The 21600-nt window shown below is 28.7% G+C and overlaps 1 protein-coding gene and 1 pseudogene across 1 annotated transcript; both read right to left on the bottom strand.

Moving 5' to 3' along the window:
• Positions 1-8476: 8476 nt before the first annotated feature.
• Positions 8477-13787, bottom strand: LOC106368641 (annotated as a pseudogene).
• Positions 13788-16967: 3180 nt separating this feature from the next.
• Positions 16968-17546, bottom strand: LOC125578218. The gene is made up of 2 exons (XM_048740562.1): positions 17543-17546; positions 16968-17314 (listed from the first exon to the last, which is right to left on the bottom strand). The coding sequence occupies exons 1-2, from the start codon at positions 17544-17546 to the stop codon at positions 16968-16970; spliced, it is 351 nt and encodes a 116-aa protein (XP_048596519.1).
• Between the last annotated feature and the right edge of the window lie 4054 nt (positions 17547-21600).

Raw genomic sequence — 21600 nt, 5'->3', positions numbered from 1 at the left:
TAACACAAATATATCATAAAACATTACATTAACATAAATCGAAGCCAGAGAGTAAGAGTCAATATTTTAATTGTTTAAAAATAAAATTATATATATAAATTATAAAAAAATTAAGAACTAAATATATTAAAATATATATCAAAATTAAAATTATAAATATTTACATTTCTAATGCGAATAATGAAATTAAATTTTAAATTTAAAATAAGCCATAGACAAAACATCAAAAAGTATCTAATAACTAAATAAACAATTATACTTTTTTTTGAAAACGTAAATCATTAATTTGTAATAGACGTATACACATTATTGATGCTCAAATCTATTTTATTTTTAATATGCATCCACTCAAATATTAATCCATTAACAAGATGGAATTTTAGTTGGACTAAAATTGTATTAAAATTGGAATATCAATTTCATAATATATTCACTATTCTTCTGAACGTTCATGAATATATATTACAATACTCAAAATATAATAATAAATCAAACCGGATTACATATTGGGTCATCTATCAGTTCAACCGATAACCAGATCTCGGGTTTTAGCGGTTGTTACGGGTTTTATAGAATTTTTAAATAACAGTTTTTTTTAAACTAAAATGGATTACTTATGAACTACCGAATTTGGCAATTTAACTGCGGATCGGATCGGGTTTCAAAACATTGAATATAATGTTTCATTCGTAATATCTAAGTGTAGATACAATTAAAATACAAATTTATATCAAATAAATTTGGAATGTTTCGAAAATAATCCCGCGCTTTGAAAGCGCGGGTCAAAATCTAGTATATATTATTTGAGAAGCATTACAACATTTTTTTTGTAGCCATGTATCATAACTAGAATAATTCTTAGAATTCTTAGAAAAATAGGTTGGTCCATCTAAATATATAATAAGTTTTTTATTAAACTAACCATAAATACATTATTAATGTGCTTCATTATTTCCTTAAATTAAATTACAGAATTTCCTAATATGGCTAAAGTATATATATGATAATTAATAATTTTGAATAATAAAGGTTTGATAAAAATAAGGGTGTCTTATATTATATTTGTTTAATTTTAAACTATTAAAATAAATTAAAAACCATAGTAACCATATAATAAAAATTAAAAAATTTCTTTATATGTTATATTTTGAATTTTTAAAAGCGGTTATAAATGACTAAAATTGTTAAAAATTTCATATTCAAATTTTGTGATCCATGGTTTAAATTTTTTGTTATGACTTGATACAAATAATTAAAAAAATTGTATAAGTTGAAAGTCTCATTTAATAAGTATTAAAAGTAAAAGATATATATATCATTTTAAATTACATTATATGACCGTATAAAAATATAAAAATATCTTAATTTTGAAATTTACTGTGAATAATTTGTTTTTGATAAAAAATTTAAAAAATATTGACAACTTAATTTTTAAAAATATTATAAATCACTTAAACTATTAATTTCACAGTGAAAATTTGTTATGAGTAATTTAAATTTTTTGTTATAACACATACAAATGATAAAAAAATATATGAGCAGAAATAAACATTTAATAAATATTAAAATATACTATATATATGTTACTATCATTTAAATTTAATTATATACCATATCAAATAGAAAAAATATTTTTTGGATTAATCAAATTTATTTATATGTTCTCACTAATTTAATTATATAAGTAATAGTTACCATTATTTTAATTATTCATTATATATTTTCTATTTTCATAATATGTTAGAAACATATAATGTATAAAAAAAAATTATATATATAATGTTGGGAAATTGCCACAAATAGCACATTCATAGTACTACTTTTCAAGTTTACACTAACCACTTTTACCCTCACTTTTAATGAAGGGTAAAAGACAATTATATTCTTAGGGTTAACTAATCTAGACTTAGGGTTTAGAGTTGAGGGGTGGGGTAGGGTTTTTGGAATGTGAAATTTAGGATTATAATAAATATATAAATAAATACTTAAAAAAATATAAAAAATTTTAAAAAATAGTTTCAAACATAATTTTCGTTTTTCAAAAAGAAATTTGAAAAAAAAATAAAAAAAATTCGAAAAAAAAAATTTATAAAAAAGTTCGAATTTGGAAAAGTATAATTCGAAAACATAAAAAAAAAAGTTTTATTTTTTTTATTTTTTTATTTTTTATTTTTTTATTTTTTTTATTTAAATAATGATTTATTATATATATAATAACAAGGGCATAAGAGTCTTTTACCACTTAGTGAAGAAGGTATTTTTGAAAATGTCTCTTTAGTGGTGGTAAAACTGAAAAGTGGTAAAAATGTAATTTCTCCTATAATGTTCATCCCGGGCAAGGCGCGGATCTTAACCTAGTTAAATTGTATTAGAGCATCTCCAAAAAACACTCTATAACTTCAAATATATAATTTTTTGTTCACAAAAAAAAAACTTCAAAACTGGAGTTTTAAAGAGGGAAACTTCAAAGTTTCATATTTATTTAAAGTTTCATCTTTTTGTTTGTATTTTAGTCTTTATAATTAACTACACATCACATATATGATTATTATGTATTTTCTCATTTATCGTTTTGATTCTTAAAACTTTTGTATATCCTAAATATTTCAAATTTATTATTTTAAATACAAATTTTACACATAAAATTAAATAAAAATTTCAGATAAGATTTATACTATTTTAAAACTAGGGTTAGACAACAAGATATTACAAAAGAAACTTAATTAAAAAAAATTTGAAAAGATACATGAAGATATAATTATTATACAAATTTAAATATTACAACAATACTAATAGTATAGTTAATTTGCTCTGTAACCTCCAAAAACTAAAATATTGTCTTAACAAATTTTGTATAACTAAAGATGAAGCATTACGGAAATAATTTGTTATGAAACAATGTGGTATTTTCATGTAGTTTAATATTTAATTATCTATTTATATTTATAATTTTATATTTTATTGGAATATTTTACTAATTAATATTACTGTAATATTTTAATATATGTACTCCCTCTGTATCATTTTAAGTGGGTTTTAAGGTTTTTTCACAAGGATTAAGAAAATACAAAATTTTATGTAAGTTATCTTGGTTGCATAAAAATAACATTAAATAAAATTAGTTAAACCAATGAAAAAAATATACACTATTTTGTAATTGGTTACAGATTTCAAATGACATTAAATTTTATATATAGATTAGTGAGAATATCAATTATTTTGGAACAAAATAAAACCTCTTCAAAACCACTTATATTGATATGGAAGGAGAACTAGTTATTTATAAAAGGTTAATGGATTTATATTAACTATGACCAAAATAAAGATATAGTGTAAAATATATATAATTTTGAAGTTAAATTTAAAGTTTTGGTTTTTTAGAGAAAAACACCTTGAAACTTCAAATATAAAGTTTTGAAAACTCTAAAATAGAGAGTATTTCTAGAGATGCTCTTAGCATCGTTATTGCATCACAATTATATTCATCAAACTCGGGTAATGCATGTTACTAAGAAGACATTTGTGGTTTCTAGCTTTAAGCAGATTCATTCATGGCCAAACAACGGCATGAACAGAATAGTTCACGTTGCACTATATATTAGCTGGCTATTAAATTAACAATAGTTAGTAAGATTAATTAATTCTTTTGATAATTTACAGTCAAGAAACAGAATAGTTCACGTTGCACTATATATTAGCTGGCTATTAAATTAACAATAGAATTAGTAAGATTAATTAATTCTTTTGATAATTTACAGCCAAGAATTATATAGCAATTGAAATACTCGACTGAAATAAACTCCAATAATTCATTCCATATATTTCTTGGGAAAATAAACCCTAAAATATAGTTATATCCAAAATAGTTTTGTAACTAAAGAATAGCAGCCCTTCGCCATTAACAAGTGCTCCTTAGTCGTTAGTCTTTAGGGCATTTCCAACTCTACTCCATTTTTTACTTCCACTTTATTTTGGAGTAAAATCTTCTCCATTCTTACTCTATATCCAATTCCAAAATAGAGTAATGACTCGGATTATTCTATTTATGAAGTAATTTTTTGGAGTTGACTTTTTTTATTTATGAAATACTCCTTTTAATTTTGAATGTTTTTATTTTATATTTAAATAATATTTAAAATAATACAATAACCTGAAAATAAATATGATATTCCTAAAAAATATATTCCAAAAAATATTTTTTAATAATTTTACATAAAAGATGCATAAACTATTAAAAATCAAAACTAAACATAAATAAATAAAAATATAATATAAAATAAAGATTTAATAATCCGGTAAATTTATTTCGGAACTACCAAGATCAGTGAAATATTGTTCACATATAATAGATGAATTTTTTTATCTTGTGGGTCAACATTTTGATTTGATAACATTTGTACGTGTTGAGTTTGATATATGCACAAACATTTGAATCCCATATGAAATTCAAATTACAAAACAAAACTTTGTTTTCTTCTTTATATTCTTTTTAATGCAAAATTTTGCTTTAGAATTAGGAAAATTATATATATATGATAATAATCGTACCAACTGAAGTTGGAAGAGAAGCTATATCCGTAGATATTGAAATTACAGAAAATGAAAATGTCCAATTTAAGAATTTTCTTGCTCGATTTAGAAAAATTAAAAATAAAAAATCATTGTTCGTTGCTAAATATATTAGTTAATCATTTGTGGGAAAATATTTTATGCTCATTAGTAAAAAGAATATGGTATCTTATATATTTTATGATTTATTGTATTTTAATAATAAATATTTAATTTAAATAAAATATATTTTTATGGAAGTTTTGTAAACATAAAATAATTGAGGTTAATTTTTAATTTTTTATAAATTAAAGGTATTATTAACAATTATTAACTAAATAAAAAGAGAATCAATTGAGAATGTTCTTTTTTGGAATAAAAAATGGAATAATACAGTAGAGCAAAACTCAACTCCATTTTGGGATTACACTATTTTGGAATAGAATATAGAGTAATACCTTTAAACAAAATAACAGGGATATGCAATTATATGGTCGAATATTTACACAAAATTTTAATGAGGGGACCTATTTGATCATAAAGTATGATTGTGTGATGGGTAGCCATCGGCCATCGGATTCGGCGATCGCTAAATTCCATGATGACATGGGCCCAAACCCAATACCATTTTAAATAGGCCCCACTCTAAAACAATTGAGTCCACACAAGTTGGTATCTTCGTCTTCTACTCCATTCAATTCTAGGAGACTACGACGATAAAAACGTTGTGTAAAACACATACAACTGGTGTTCAAGAAAAAAAAAAAAACACACATACCAACTAATTAACTTCAAAATATTATTTTGCGGTGCAATATTATGAAACATAATAACTCGAGCGCTTAACTAGTATAGATTTTTAAAAAGGGAGCTTAACTATATATACATATAAAGTAGTACATATTGCACCAAAAAAGTAGTATATATACATCAAACGTTGTGTTTCAAAAATAAATAAATACTAGGTTAAGACCTGCGCCTTGCGCAGGATGAACATTATATATATAAATTATTTTATATATTATATGTTTATAATATATTATGAAATAATATATATATATATATATATATATTGAATAATTAAAAAGTTATTATCTACTACTTATATAATTAAATTGGTGCAAACATATAAATAAATTTTATAAATCGAAAAAATATTTTTTCTATTTGATATGATATATAATTAAATTTAAATGATAGTAACATATATATGGTATATTTTAATATTAATATTGATTAGATGATGCTTTTTGCTAATATTTTTTATCATTTGTATCTGTTATAGCAAAAAGTCTAAATTAGTGATAACAAAATTTTTACTGTAGAATTAATGATTTAAGTAATTTATAATATTTTAAAAAATTAAGTTGTCAATATTTTTTCAAAATTTTTATCAAAAAATGTTCAAAGTAAATTTCAAAATTAAGATATTTATGTATTTTTATATGGCATATAGTTTTAAAATGATACATATATTTATATATCTTTTATTTTTGATACTTATTAAATGAGACTTACAACTTATATTATTTTTTAATTATTTGTATCATGTCATAACAAAAGTTTTAAATCATAGATCACAAAATTTGAATGTGAAACTTTTAACAGTTTTAGTAATTTATACTCTTTTTTAAAAAATTCAAAATATAATATATAAATAATTTTTTTAATTTTTATTATATGGTTTCTATGATTGTTTAATTTATTTTAATAGCTTAAAATTAAACAAATATAATTATAATACACACTTATTTTTATCAAATCTTTATTATTCAAAATCATTAATTGTCATATATAATTTAGCCACATTAGGCAATTCCGTAATCTTATTTTAGGAAATAATGAAGCACATTAATAATGTATTTATTGTGGTTTAATAAAAACTTATTATATATTTAGATGGACCAACCTATTTATCTAAAGATTCTAAGAATCATTATATTGATGACATGTGGCTACAAAAAAAATATTGCAATGCTTTTCAAATAATATATAGGGGATATACATCAGAGAGTACCTTGTTAAATTTTATGATGCATGAAAACCCATCATGCGTGGTAAAACCATCCACACGCACTGCTAGACATAAATTTGACAGCATATGCGTACGTTTGCATATGGATTATTAAAATGGCAGGCCCTCCAGTATTAAAATCAAGAATCTAAGACTCATGCATATGGATTTTCTTGTCATGTATATTTATTTATTTTCCTATAAGTAAAAGACAAAACAAATTGACATTTAAAACTTTTGTATAGCAGCCCAAAATGATAATGAATTAAATCAGTATATGAAATTTTCCAACTATAATTTTTTTAGAAGAGTATGTTAGCTATTAGCTAAAGGACAGTGGTCAGACAAGAAAGGATTAAAAAATGGACCACTATGATTGCAATAAATGTACTTACGTAAAAAAAATATCATGTGCATTTAATAAGTTTATTAGGTCAGTCAGGCCAGGCGGCACTTTTATTTTTTCATAAAATATACAAAATCATTTGTGGTAAAATGTATAATAGTAGTTCTTCGTAGAATATCATTATTCGTAGGTTTAACACATAAATGAACAAAAGAACTGTTAGGAAAAAGGTCCACTGTTGTTTCTCAAAAAAAAAAAAAAAAGGTCCACTGTTTAAAATTTATGATAGTTACAGACTACGACCTAAAACTCTTACAAAGATTATGCATCAAACATGGATGCATTAATATTATGCAATCTTTTTTTTCTCTTAACTAAGTAGTAATATTATGCAATCCTTAATAATTAAATAAAAAATATTTGAAAATTAAGTGTACTCATGTAATCTGTTATCAACCAGTTAAGGTAAGCGCGCGTGTATCGAAGCTCAACATCTTAAGTACACATCATAGATCGATCGTATATGTCGTGAACGGAACTGATTAGGTTGTAAACAGTCAGACTATAAATAATCTTTTATCCATAATATGGCATGATGTACATATATATACGTGGAATATAAATTCACGCAAATATATATGGATTTAGGTGAAATGTAGATGTTCCTTGACAAAATTACTTAAGTGACTTTTAAGGAAACTGAACAAGTAATGAGTCCCTATTGTAAACAAAGGAATGAGTAGCACCATACCAATGAGCTCTTAGCGCCTTTTTGTGGAATTAAAATGTTAGCGTCTCGGTTGAGATATGCCTATATATATGACATGTAACCAAACCTTTGGAATTTTAGGGAAATTATGTTGTTGAGAGGGAAAGAAGCACATAACATACATGAATTTGATTTGACGTATTAAACCGTTTTTATATAAACTGAAAAGAATACAATTGTTAATAAGACGATCTAGTGTCCCAAACGTACTTCGTTGCCATTAATAAATTAAGAACACATAGTTGTAGTAAGTAAGGAGATTAATCTCGTTATACAAGGAAATTATAATGTCGCTTAATTGTCATGGCGTTTTCCTATTACTTTGTCGTTTAACAGTAAAATCAAATAGAAGAATATGTTTTAAAAAGGTTCTATCAAGTGGAAGAATCCTTAAGTCAGCATAAGCCTAATTAATCTAAAACAAACAAAAAATTGGTAGGGGTATAATCTGAACAAAACCATATTCTACCAATATTACTTTATCATCTAAACAAAGTTGCAGACATTTAGTTAGGATCATATCAATAATAACTAGATTTTATTTGAAATTATGTAGATAATCACAACATCAAACTGCTGTACAAAACATAAATATGCTGTCCAAAAGTAAAAATCCCAACTTAAAAAGAATTACAAAATTTTGGCACGGATATTAATATGTTTTTCTTTTCTTTAGCAGAAGGGATAATAATATGTATAAAACATTATTCTAAAACATGTAAATAAGTTTAATGTAGATACAAAATTATTAAGGACATAATTTGGAAAAAGAAACTAAAATATATATTACATAGTTACATTTCTAAAAAATTATAGAACTTTTTATAGCCAAGTATATGATCAATTTATGTGTACTTCTCTTCTTCTTACGAGAGGGGATACATAAAAGAAACTTTAAGAGTTTGTGAAGAGACGACTAAAACATATTCCTATAAACAACCAAAAAATACACTATTATAAGTTGATTAATCAGTAGAGAAGCGACGAAGGCAGACTAGAAATCTCCAAAATCTCTAACGGAGAAAGAAGGGTTCTTATTATCAGGCATATTGCCAGTGTGGCGTAGACCAAGCGTAAGTGACACGTCACCAGCCTGTTTGGTTCCGAATCTTATGACACCATCGTTAACCTGGAAGTGATCACTGACGTCTTGCTGACACGTGGCAGCGGTGAAAGCGTCTGAAACGCTGTGAGGAGCGGCGGTTACGACGGAGGAAGGGAGGAATGAAGAGTCGTTTTCGTGAGGTGTCGGCGTCATCATCGTCGTTGTTGGAGTTTGTGCAGTTATTGTCTGAACGAGAGTGAAGTTGCTTTCATTGGGCTTCGTGTCACTGTTGTTGCTGCTGTTGTTTGTTTGTTGATAATCTTCTTTTTGATTTTCTTCTAATTCTTTTTCTTCTCTTTCTTTTGCTTCTTGTTGATACATTTCTTCAACCATTGGTTTCCATAGACGAACCCTAGCATTTATAAACCAATTCGACACCTGAAAACCAAGAAAATGCGAACAAATTATACGGATACAAGGACAAATTAAACTTCATACTCCGTTAAAAAATTACGTTCCAGAATTATTTTCAGTTTAAAAAGGAATATATTTTCCAAGTTTAATGTGGTTATTCAAATCAAAGTTTTAGTTTCATCGTTATTTACTTATAGTACATTGAAATTGAAAATAAATATATTTAATTTATACAATTAAAATATTCTTTCATTTGTACTGACTTTTTTATTTGATATTTTTTTTTGTGATATAGAGTATGAAGGAGTTGTGGCAAGATAATTTACGTAAACAAGAATTTGATGCTGGTCTTTACAATTGAAATTAAAGCTTCAAACTTTCATGCACATGAGAAATATGGTCCTAGTTTGAGTATTTATGTCTCTCTGTCTGTCTGTCTCTCACTATCTCTCTCTTCCAACTCTATGTCCTATATACTAGTGTGATATATGGTTATATATAATGTATTTAACGAAGAAACAAGCCCCAAGAAAAATGATTTCATATTCATAATCCATGCAAGAGAATAGACGCGAAGCCACTCATATCAGGTTTTGCATGACGAAATGATTGATATATATAGTAAAATTTTAAATTAAGTACAGATATGAGTGACTTTTTTTTTTTTTTTTTTTGGGCAACTTACAGATATGAGTGACTAAAAGAGTTGTTGTATGAGCAGTAATATTATACTATTATAAAGGCTGACCTGATTTCTGGATAAACCAGTCTGACGAGCCAAGAGGTGCTTATCAGCATCGCTTGGGTACCTGAGAAAGAGACCAGAAAATGACTTCACAATCTTTAGAACCCTAAACCCAATACTATTATTATATTTTTTTATTAAATTTGTATATAAAGAGAAAGAGAGGAAAAAACACAATCAAGTATAGATGCAAGAAAAGGTACAAATTTTCTCCTTACAAGGGCGTGAGAATCTAAGAGACAAAAGAAAAAGCTGATTGCAGAATAGAAGAAGCATTTGATTTTTGTTTTGTTTCTTCACTTAATTTTTTCCATGATAAAGCACATTTTTCACAGAGAGGCACAAGAAAAGAACTGTACAACTCGTCTCTTCTTTACTTCACTAACAACAGAATAGTAAAATTCCGCAGACATTAAATAAAGAAAGTTCTGATGAATAATAAGAAAGGAAATTGCTTTTATCAGCTTTTAGTTTTTTCTCTCTTTTAGTTTTTGTCTTTCTTAAGAGACAATATACCAATGACACTGCAACACTGACAAATCTGAGACGTATTTTGTAATTATCCTAATAGCATTTTTACTTATTTGAATAATAGTATATGGGAAAAAGAATTAAAGGCAAAGTAAAGAGGAAACTATAAAGAAACCCTTAGGATGTTATTACGATCCCAAAGCCTAAAAGTTTGTGATCTCATTCTGTAAACTTCTTTTATTATACTACTATTCGTTATTTAATCCCTTTGCCATGCAAAACATGTTACATATACACACTGACAAAAACACACCCCATTTTCTTGAAAATCTCAAGGTCAATGCATTGTTACCCTTGCTAGAACATCATTATCCAGGATTTTTTTAGTTATAACGGGATTCTTAAAAGAACATAAAAAATTGTTACATATACACACTGACAAAAACACACCCCATTTTCTTGAAAATCTCAAGGTCAATGCATTGTTACCCTTGCTAGAACATCATTATCCAGGATTTTTTAGTTAGAACGGGATTCTTAAGAGAACATAAAAATTGTTTTTTAATTTTTAACTAAAAAATTAAAAGACTATTTTTTAAAGTAAGAAAACCTGGAAAATGGTGCTCTTAGTTTTCACTATAACTGATAGTTTTTACTAGTGGTGCAAAGGAATAACGAATAAAATACTGTAATTGAATCAAATTGGTGTAATAAACATAATTTTCAGAAAACTACAAATATTCTCAAGGCATTTCATTTTTATTTTATTTATGAAAAAACATCTGTTTTACAAAAAATAATATTTTAATTATTCTTCCTGCAAAACCAAAATAAGTTCGAAGAAAAACAATTTGTCAGTTAGTAAAATATAAGGCCATGGTATATATATGCATATATTGGTAGTCTTTTTTTTATAATGTATGGTCAACATGAAGGAAGATTAATAATATTAGTATCGAAGAGCGAGAGTAGATATGTAATATTTGGATAAGAGATGATAAGATGGGACTTACGGATTAAGAAAATGCTCGAAAAGCCAAGCTCTAAGGATATTAACAGAGCGTTCAGGTAACCCACGTTGCGGTCTCCATGCCTCTTGCTCCATCATACCCATATGATGAAACGCTCGTTGTTGACGCAAACTCTGCTCTAGCAAACGCAATCGTGGCGTTTCGCCTTTGGTTAACCCCGAGGACGCAGCCCCCGACGTCTCTTTCTCACCTAGAAGCTCGCAGCTGCGTTTTAACTGAACCGCAACCGCGTCTTTCAAACACCGGAAGTGTCTAGACATTGCCTTTTGGGCTAATGTGGTGTATGGAATGGCTGCGCCATAACCCATCACTTGGTCGAATGAGTTCACTACCATTTGCATTTGTTCGCAGTAGTGGTTGTACCGTCGGTCTACCTAAAAATTCAATTAAAATAAAACGATATAAATTGATTATTTATGTTTGTTATTATTAGCTAATTTGACCAGATAAAATACAAACTGCCAGAGGTAATAACGGTAAGATAAGATAATAAATCGAGCAAAAAAATCAGAATATGTCTTTCGTTTTCCTACTATATGCAATTATCGTATTTAATTCTTGAAATAAGATAATGTCAACTACAATATATTTATAAAGATAAATAATGAAGTAACTTCAAGGACTAGTTTTGGTTACGTAGTGAAGGTAACTTATATGGAGAAGGAAGCTCTAATTTTAATGAATCTGGTGGAAGACTAAATCACTTAATAATCCTAACTTTAATTTCTTATGTTAATTTGATTAAGCGATGCCACCAAACTCGTAAGTCGTAACACTAAAAAAATGCATTAATATATGTCACATTAGACTATAACACGAGTATAATGATATTAGTTAGAAAAAAATTATATAAGTGATGGTAGGATTGCGTAATCAAGCTCTACCAACTAGAGCATGTGTCGTGTTCTTGTACCAGTCGATATTTCTCCAAATATTTAATTTTTATTTAAAATACATATCTAGAGATTATGAAAAATTGGTTGATAAAATGAGGGAAAAAGACCATGAAGAAAAATCATATTTCTGATATAAATTTGGTTGATTCAATTCAATCATATTATAGAACGGTTCATATAATTTAATCAAAAGTTTAATGGAGATTAGTTCATTGGTTAGAGAATGTTAGTGTGAGAACGTTACCTCTTCAAGCATAGAGAGTAGCTTGACTTTTCTTCTTTGATGTTCAATCCGATCAGCCGGAGACAAAGGAGGATTATCATTGGCTACTCCGGGGGACGAAGACGACCCTCCTCCACCGCTAGTATTAGGGTTTGAGTTGTTCCTGCTAAGTTTGTTCTTCTTGAAGTGTCCTCTTCCGACACTACAAAACTCTTCCAACAACTCTTGTGCCGGCTTCGTGTACTTTGAGTTCCTCAACGTATAGATCCCTCCAATAGAGGAAGATGCCCCCATGGGAGAAGATGATGATGACCCGAAATGTCCAACAGCTTGATGATGAGAAGTAGAATTATCAAGAAGAGAGTCTTGAACTGATTGAATTGATGATGATGATGAGCCGAAGTGTTAGAAGAAGAAGTTCCATCAACGGCTGCACAATAGATGCTTCTATATTCTTCTGCTTTAGCTGCAGCAGCTGCTTCTAATGACGACGAGAGAGATAAGGATAAACCTTTTCCACCTTCCACGTGTACGGTCCCGATCATATCTCCTTGACTCTGATGATCGGAGGAAGATGGCCACGTGAAGTGATGTTGTTGTTGCTCGTTGGCATAACCAAAACCTTGATGATGATTTGGTAGTAACATATGTAGAGTTGAGTTGTTGTTGTTATTGTGACGGTTTTGTTGCTCAAGCAATTGTTTAGTAGAGTGATCAAGAATCTCGCCTGAGCCACCGCCGGGGTAACTAAACATTTCAGACAACATTCCGGCGGTTTCGTAAACCGGATCGGAGCACCCGAGACAGCGGATTCCTCAACTTCCTCCTGATGGGAAGATGATGGTCGGTGGAATCCATTGGAGAAGGAAAAGATTCCTTGGGGATGGTGATAATCTTGGGACATAGAGAATCTGAATTGTTGTCAAGAAGCGTTATGATGATGAAGAGTTGTAGTATCTATACCCATATCATTTCTTGTTATTCATAGTTATATCTCTTTCCAAAGCTGTTGGATCCTGTAAGGATTCAGACACATACACAGAGAATCTTATATAAACCAAAAAAACAAAACAATATCAAAGGAAAAGAAAGAGAGAAAGAGATAGGAGTCAACTAGGTATTATACAGTTTTTCTTACTTCGCCATCTCTTTCTTGTATCTCTTTTGAGGTTTTCACTTTCAGCTTCGGTCATCATATACATATACATATGGTAGAGAGAGAGAGAGAGAAAGATGCAAATACCTTGGAGTTGCAGAGAATAAAAGAAATAGAAGATTGAGCTTTAGCTATCGTTTCTATCTGCTCTCTCTCCAGCTTTCTTTTTCTTGAGCTCTTTTTCTTCTCTGGTGGTAAGAGTTTAATCAGCAAATCCTGGAAACCATTTCATAATTTATAGAAAACTTATTAAAATCTCTCCCAAAGAGAAAGGAAGAAAGAGAACAGAAGAAGAGGTCGCTGTTCTTTCTTCCCCCCCCCCCCCCCCCCCCCCCCCCTTTTTTAACCCACCAATCTTCTTATTATTTTTTTGTATAACTTAAGACATGACACTCTTTTTGTTCTATAAAAATATCATTTTGATTTTTTATACAGATTAAAAAATAACTAAAATGTACTTATGTTCTTATTATTATATCTATTTAATTATTAGTATTATTAAATTATTAGTATGATTAATAAAGTTTGCAATATATTAAGTTGTATGTATAAATTGCATTAAATTTTCAAAATAACACTTTATAATAATAAAAAAAATAAAAATTACATTTATTATTGATTATCGTTTTATATTTTTTTTTAAAATGAAGTATTTTTTGACTCATTTTTTCAGAATTGGCATATGGTTTTACAGTGAAATCTCTATAAATTAATAATGTTGGAACTATACCAAAGCTATAATTTTTAAATTAATTTATAGAGATATTAATTTATCGATATACTAATTGAACCAAAAATTCAATTTGAGATTATAAAATTATATTATTTTATAGAAATTTTTATTTTATATTAATTTTTAAATAGTATTAATTTAAAAGGTTATACTGTATATCAGTAACAGCGAAGAAGTAAGACAAAACTTATATACAATACAAAATTATGAAACTGTCCCTATCAATTTTTTTCTTATTTCTTTTGTCAACGATATTTATTTATAAATGCAGAAAAGTATTTAACTTCTTTTATCACGGAAATGTCGGCTGCGTTCAACATTTTAAAGGAGTTAATTTGGAAAACTAATATTGAAAGCAAACTAAAAAATATATAAAGATAAGGCGAGTCCAAGATCATATCTCAATGGCCCAAACCACCCCATAAATAATTCCACATAATTTTGTGCTTAAATAATATTTATATTTGATAAAAAATTAAAGCATAATCATATTCCCATAATATCCTTTCATTATTCTTACTAGTGGCATTCCGGCGCTACGCGCCGGGTTCAGCGCCGGGTTCGTATGTTTTTAGTTTCTAATGAATTTAATTTTTTTTTGATTCATATGATAATTGATTAGTGATAGTAGTGTATTAGTTTGTTTTGAAATATGTTAAAGAGAGGATGTGTTTGTTTTGTGATTATGTTGTATGACTTTGATATTTGTGTTATTCACATGGAAAATTTCATGTTTACCATTTTTTGATATAATTATTCATGTTTACCACTACTAAAGATACATCTTGAAAAATATGTTCTTTATTAAGAGTCAAAAGACTCTTGTACATTTATTTTCATCTATAAATAAATAAATAAATAAATTTATGTTTCAAATTATACTTTTGAAATTCGAACTTATTTTTTTGAATTTTTGAAAACTGAAATGATTTTTGAAACTATTTTCTAAAAGTTTTTTATATTATTTAAGTATTTATTTATATATTTATTAGAATCCTAAAATTCACACTCCAAAAACTCTATCCCATCCGTCAACTATAAACTCCAAGTCTAGATTAGTTAACTCTATGGTTATAAATGTCTTTTTTTCCTTTTAAAAATGAAGGTAAAAATAATTAGTGTAAATATGAAAAGTGGCATTATGAATGTGGTGTATTTGACAATTTTCCTATTCACATTGTATTTTCGTTTTGCTGATATTGTGTTTTTAAATTTCATTTTAGTTTTGATGTGTTACAATTATTTCTATATTTATTTGGTTTGTTTTAAACTTCTGCAACAATTTGTTCTCAAATTATCTCATTTTACTAACTGTAATTCATTAATATTGCATTGTTTTTCTTGAAATTTATACATTTTAGGTTATATTATGGTATTGGCCTTTATTATGTATTTTTATCTATCTAATTTTAATTTATTTGTTATTTTGCTAATTTATAATAAAAATAGGTAGGGGTGGAAATACTCTAAATGTATAAAATTATTTATAGTTAATACCAATATTTATAAATAAAATATACATTAAATTTGAAATTAATTTTCTTTTAATTATTATGAGGGTCGATATATTGATATTAATTCTCTATTTATCTTTATATATATGATTTTGTATGTCTTGACATAATCTTTGTCCTAACTTTCATCAATTCTGGTATCTAAGCTTCACATGAAAATGTAGTAATTTTCTGAAAACCATTTTTCTACCTGGCATTTAGTCACTATAATCGCTGATTTGTCGTCATGATTTTTATTTAAGAATGGGAGTCTGAGTGTTCAAAGAAACCGTATAATACCAATAAGTAATGAGACGATTAGCTTGATATTTATTCGGGTGACTAAGGCCCGGTTGATGAACTGAGAGAAATCTCATGTGTATGGGATCCTGAGATAAGGTCTCATTAGTGCTCCTGAGATTATAACTCCTTCCAATTCAATAATAATACACTACTTGTGCTCTATCAATAGCTTGGTGTGTTTTGATCTGTTCCAAATGTTAATTATGGAAGAACATGAATGGCTCTGAAATCTGTAGGCAACTCTGAGACATGATTACACAAAAGAGCAAAGAGCACTCCGCAGGTATTGATACAGAAACCATAATATATTAACACTTGACAGTGTCAAATACACGTTGATATGTCTGTGGGATACTACCAGAGTTTCTTTCACCAACCTGCTTTAAGAGAAGGAAACAAAATAAGAAGAAGAAAAAAAAAAAGCATTGCTCTAACATGAAACCTAGTGAGTAAGAATAATAACAGTTTCTCCAATTCAAAATGAGCTCTCAGATCCAACCATTGCTCCCTTGCTCTACCACAGTATAGCTTCTCCACAATTTTAATCCTACAACTTCTTAACTGTACAACACAACAACAATGCACAATTCAAGTTTTCAGTAACTCGATTGAGTAGATGCTCATAGATATGGTTCAAATCAACAATCTGAAACCTCAAAAGCTTAAAGTTTCAATCTTTATAAGTACATAATAAATGTAAGTTTTACCATATACTCACAATTGCTTAGTAGAAACAGAGACCAATCCAGTTTAAGTTTTTTTTTACCTGAAGCAGCAGTTCTACGTTTGGCAAGCTTGGATCTTTTCAAGCTCCATCTGCATATCCATCAACATGTTCATTCGTTTTGCACTCAATCTCCTTAGCAGCTTCCATCCTCTTTTTCTCCACCACTCAACCATCATCCTCTGCTTCGCACCTTCGATCCTCTCGTACACCTCTCCCAACTTCAGAATCACTCTCGCAAGCTCCCTACACGACGACCCTTCACCTCCAGTCGGATATACCTCATCCACTCCACTCTTCTTCCTCACCACAAACCCCCAATCACAGACGTCATCGTCCTCATCCTCATCATCATCGTCCAAAGAGCTCCCACTCGATTTAGATCCGGCCGCATTCTTCAATGCTGGTTTCAAAATTTAAACACAAATCTGAATCTCATCAACCAAAAAAATGTCGACAACCAAGGTATGATTAATTGCAATAATAACATCATACGGAATCAATAGAAGTCGATCCAATAGTATGGGGCGGGACGAAGAGTGAACGAATCAGCCATAAATAGAGTTGATGCTTGACAGAGAGTGATCTTCGAATTTCGCAGTGGTGTGGCTGTTCAACGCAGGCAACGAACCCATTTATAAGCGGAGCTACGGTGGAGGATGCTAATTCCACTTTAATGCGAGAGAGTAGAAGTAGTGATGGAGAACTCGTAAATGCTTAGATTATGGATAAATTGGTATTTACAATAAAGAAGACATTTAAAGAGCATAAATGATTGATAGGAGCTTGCAGTAACGGGGTTGAAGACGAAGTGGAAGAGACGGGAAGATGAACTCTGGATGCTTCAGACAAAGTTAGAGCTAGGCAAGATTGGACTTGATATGAGCCGTACGTAAATGTAGGGACAGCCCAAAAGGAAGTCCAGTTTCGAGCTTTATTCTTCGGAAGCAGTAGTGACATGGCAAAAATGTTATCTCTCATTGGCTGATTATTTTGGTGACGTTGGCAGCCTCACCATTGAGTATATAGGGCTTTTAGTATAGTATAGATGCTTTTGTTGATGTCAATGTTTTACTATGAACTAGGTGGTTGTCCGCGAATTCGCGTATATAACAATTGTAAGAAAATATATATTACGTATATAATGTCATAAATTTTGAATAATAATTAGGAAACATTAAAAATATATTTTTTAACTTCATTAATTTGAAAAATCAATAGTAAATTTATTTAAATTTGATATAAAATAATTGATAAATATTTAGTAATAACAAATGCTTGTGAAATATATATATATGTAACTATCACATTACCTTCTTCAATATATATTATGCATCTTCTTCGGCCACTTCTTTTTTCTCGTTCTTATTTCGTTCTTTTTATTAAACTTTTGCTAATGTTTCCTAATTTTTACATATTTTTGCCAATATTTATTTTTTTCTCAAATAAAAATACAAACATACAATCTACGAACCAAAAATCCATCTTAAATTCTTTTCAAACCATAACATTACTTATTCACTTAATTTATTTGACTTAAAACAATGCAAAAAAAAAATTAATCAAAGTTCTCACATGATCCTTTAAATATAATTCTTCCAATCTTCAAAGCCTAAATTATTTATAAAACATATATGGACTTATAAGAGATTGGTAATTATTAATTATTATAGAGACAACTACATTTTTATATAATATGAAATCATTATCATTATATTGATTTCTATAAAATAATTCTAGAATTTTATTATAGAAATCAATATAATGATAATGAATTTCATATTATATAAAAATGTAGTTGTATCTATAATACTTAATAATTACCAATCCATAATGTCCATATATGTTTTATAAATATTAGGCTTTTATATTGGAATAAATAAAATAAAGGCCATGTGAGAACTTTGATTATTTTTTTTTTGTTTTAATCAAATAATATAAGTGAATACGTTAATGTTATGGTTGAAAGACTTTTAAGATGGATTTTTTGGTTCGTAGATTGTATGATATTTGTATTTTTATTTTGAGAAAAAATAAATATTTGGCAAAATTGTCAAAAATTAGGAAAACATTAGCAAAAGTTTTCATAAAAAAACGAAATAATACCGAGAAAAATAATAGAAGTGGCCGAAGAAGATGCATAATATATATTGAAAGAGATTAATGTATAGTTACCATATATATATATTTCACAAGCATTTGTTATTACTAATATTTTTCAATTATTTTGAATATCAACTTTAAAATAAATTTTACTATTGAATTTTTCAATAATTGAAGTTAAAAATATATTTGTAATGTTTCTAATTATTATCAAATTTATGACATTAATATACGTAATAATATTTTTCTTACAATTTGTTAATACCGAATTCCGACAACCACCTAGTTCTAGTAAAACATTGACATCAACAAAGCATCTATACTATACTAAAAGCCCTATATACTCATGGTGAGGCTGCCACGTCACCAAAAAATAATCAGCCAATAGAGATAACATTTTTGCCATGTCACTACTGCTTCCGAAGATAAAGCTCGAAACTGGACTTCCTTTGGCTTTCCCTACATTTACGTACGGCTCATATCAAGTCCAATCTTGCCTAGCTCTAACTTTGTCTGAAGCATCAGAGTTCATCTTCCCGTCTCTTCCACTTCGTCTTCAACCCCGTTACTGCAAGCTCCTATCAATCATTTATGCTCTTTAAATGTCTTCTTTATTGTAAATACCAATTTATCCATTAATCTAAGCATTACGAGTTCTCCATCACTACTTCTACTCTCTCGCATTAAAGTGGAATTAGCATCCTCCACCGTAGCTCCGCTTATAAATGGGTTCGTTGCCTGCGTTGAACAGCCAACACCACTGCGAAATCTCGAAGATCACTCTCTGTCAAGCATCACTCTATTTATGGCTGATTCGTTCACTCTTCGTCCCGCCCATACTATTGGATCGACTTCTATTGATTCCGATGATGTTATTTATTGCAATTAATCATACCTTTGGTTGTCGACATTTTTTTGGTTGATGAGATTCAGATTTGTGTTTAAATTTTGAAACCAGCATTGAAGAATGCGGCCGGATCTAAATCGAGTGGGAGCTCTTTGGACGAGATGATGAGGATGAGGACGATGACGTCTGTGATTGGGGGTTTGTGGTGAGGAAGAAGAGTGGAGTGGATGAGGTATATCCGACTGAGGTGAAGGGTCGTCGTGTAGGGAGCTTGCGAGAGTGGATTCTGAAGTTGGAGAGGTGTACGAGAGGATCGAAGGTGCGAAGCAGAGGATGATGGTTGAGTTGGAGAAACAGAGGATGGAGCTGCTAAGGAGATGAGTTGCAACGAATGAACATGTTGATGGATATGCAGATGGAGCTTGAAAGATCAAGCTTGCCAAACGTAGAACTGCTGCTTCAGGTAAAAAAAAAACTTAAACTGGATTGGTCTCTGTTTCTACTAAGCAATTGTGAGTATATGGTAAAACTTACATTTATTAATGTACTTATAAAGATTGAAACTTTAGCTTTTGAGGTTTCAGATTGTTGATTTGGAACCATATCTATGAGCATCTACTCAATCGAGTTACTGAAAACTTGAATTGTGCATTGTTGTGTGTTGTACAGTTAAGAAGTTGTAGGATTAAAATTGTGGAGAAGCTATACTGTGGTAGAGCAAGGGAGCAATGGTTGGATCTGAGAGCTCATTTTGAATTGGAGAAACTGTTATTATTCTTACTCACTAGGTTTCATGTAGAGCAATGCTTTTTTTTTCTTCTTCTTATTTTGTTTCCTTCTCTTAAAGCAGGTTGGTGAAAGAAACTCTGGTAGTATCCCACAGACATATCACGTGTATTTGACACTGTCAAGTGTTAATATATTATGGTTTCTGTATCAATACCTGCGGAGTGCTCTTTGCTCTTTTTGTGTATCATGTTCAGAGTTGCCTACAATTTCAGAGCCATTCATGTTCTTCCATAATTAACATTGGAACAGATCAAAACACACCAAGCTATTGATAGAGCACAAGTAGTGTATTATTATTGAATTGGAAGAGTTATAATCTCAGGAGCACTAATGAGACCTTATCCAGGATCCCATACACATGAGATTTCTCTCAGTTCATCACCGGCCTTAGTCACCGAATAAATATCAAGCTAATCGTCTCATTACTTATTGGTATTATACGGTTTCTTTGAACACTCAGACTCCCATTTCTTAATAAAAAATCATGACGACAAATCAGCGATTATAGTGACTAAATGCCAGGTAGAAAAAATGGTTTTCAGAAAATTACTACATTTTCATGTGAAGCTTAAGATACCAGAATTGATGAAAGTTAGGACAAAGATTATGTCAAGACATACAAAATCATATATATAAGATAAATAGAGAATTAATATCAATATATCGACCCTCATAATAATTAAAAGAAAATTAATTTCAAATTTAATGTATATTTTTATTTATAAAATATTGGTATTAACTATAATAAATTTTATACATTTAGAGTATTTCCACCCCTACCTATTTTTTATATAAATTAGCAAAATAACAAATAAAATTTAAATTAGATAAAAATACATAATAAAGGCCAATACCATAATATAACCTAAAATGTATAAATTTCAAGAATAAACAATGCAATATTAATGAATTACAGTAGTGTTAAATGTTGATAATTTGAGACACCAATT

This window comes from Brassica napus, chromosome A9 (assembly GCF_020379485.1).
Source record: "Brassica napus cultivar Da-Ae chromosome A9, Da-Ae, whole genome shotgun sequence".
Taxonomy (NCBI): Eukaryota; Viridiplantae; Streptophyta; class Magnoliopsida; order Brassicales; family Brassicaceae; genus Brassica; species Brassica napus.
Note: the sequence above shows the minus strand (reverse complement) of the source record. Positions and strands in the feature narration are given on the sequence as shown.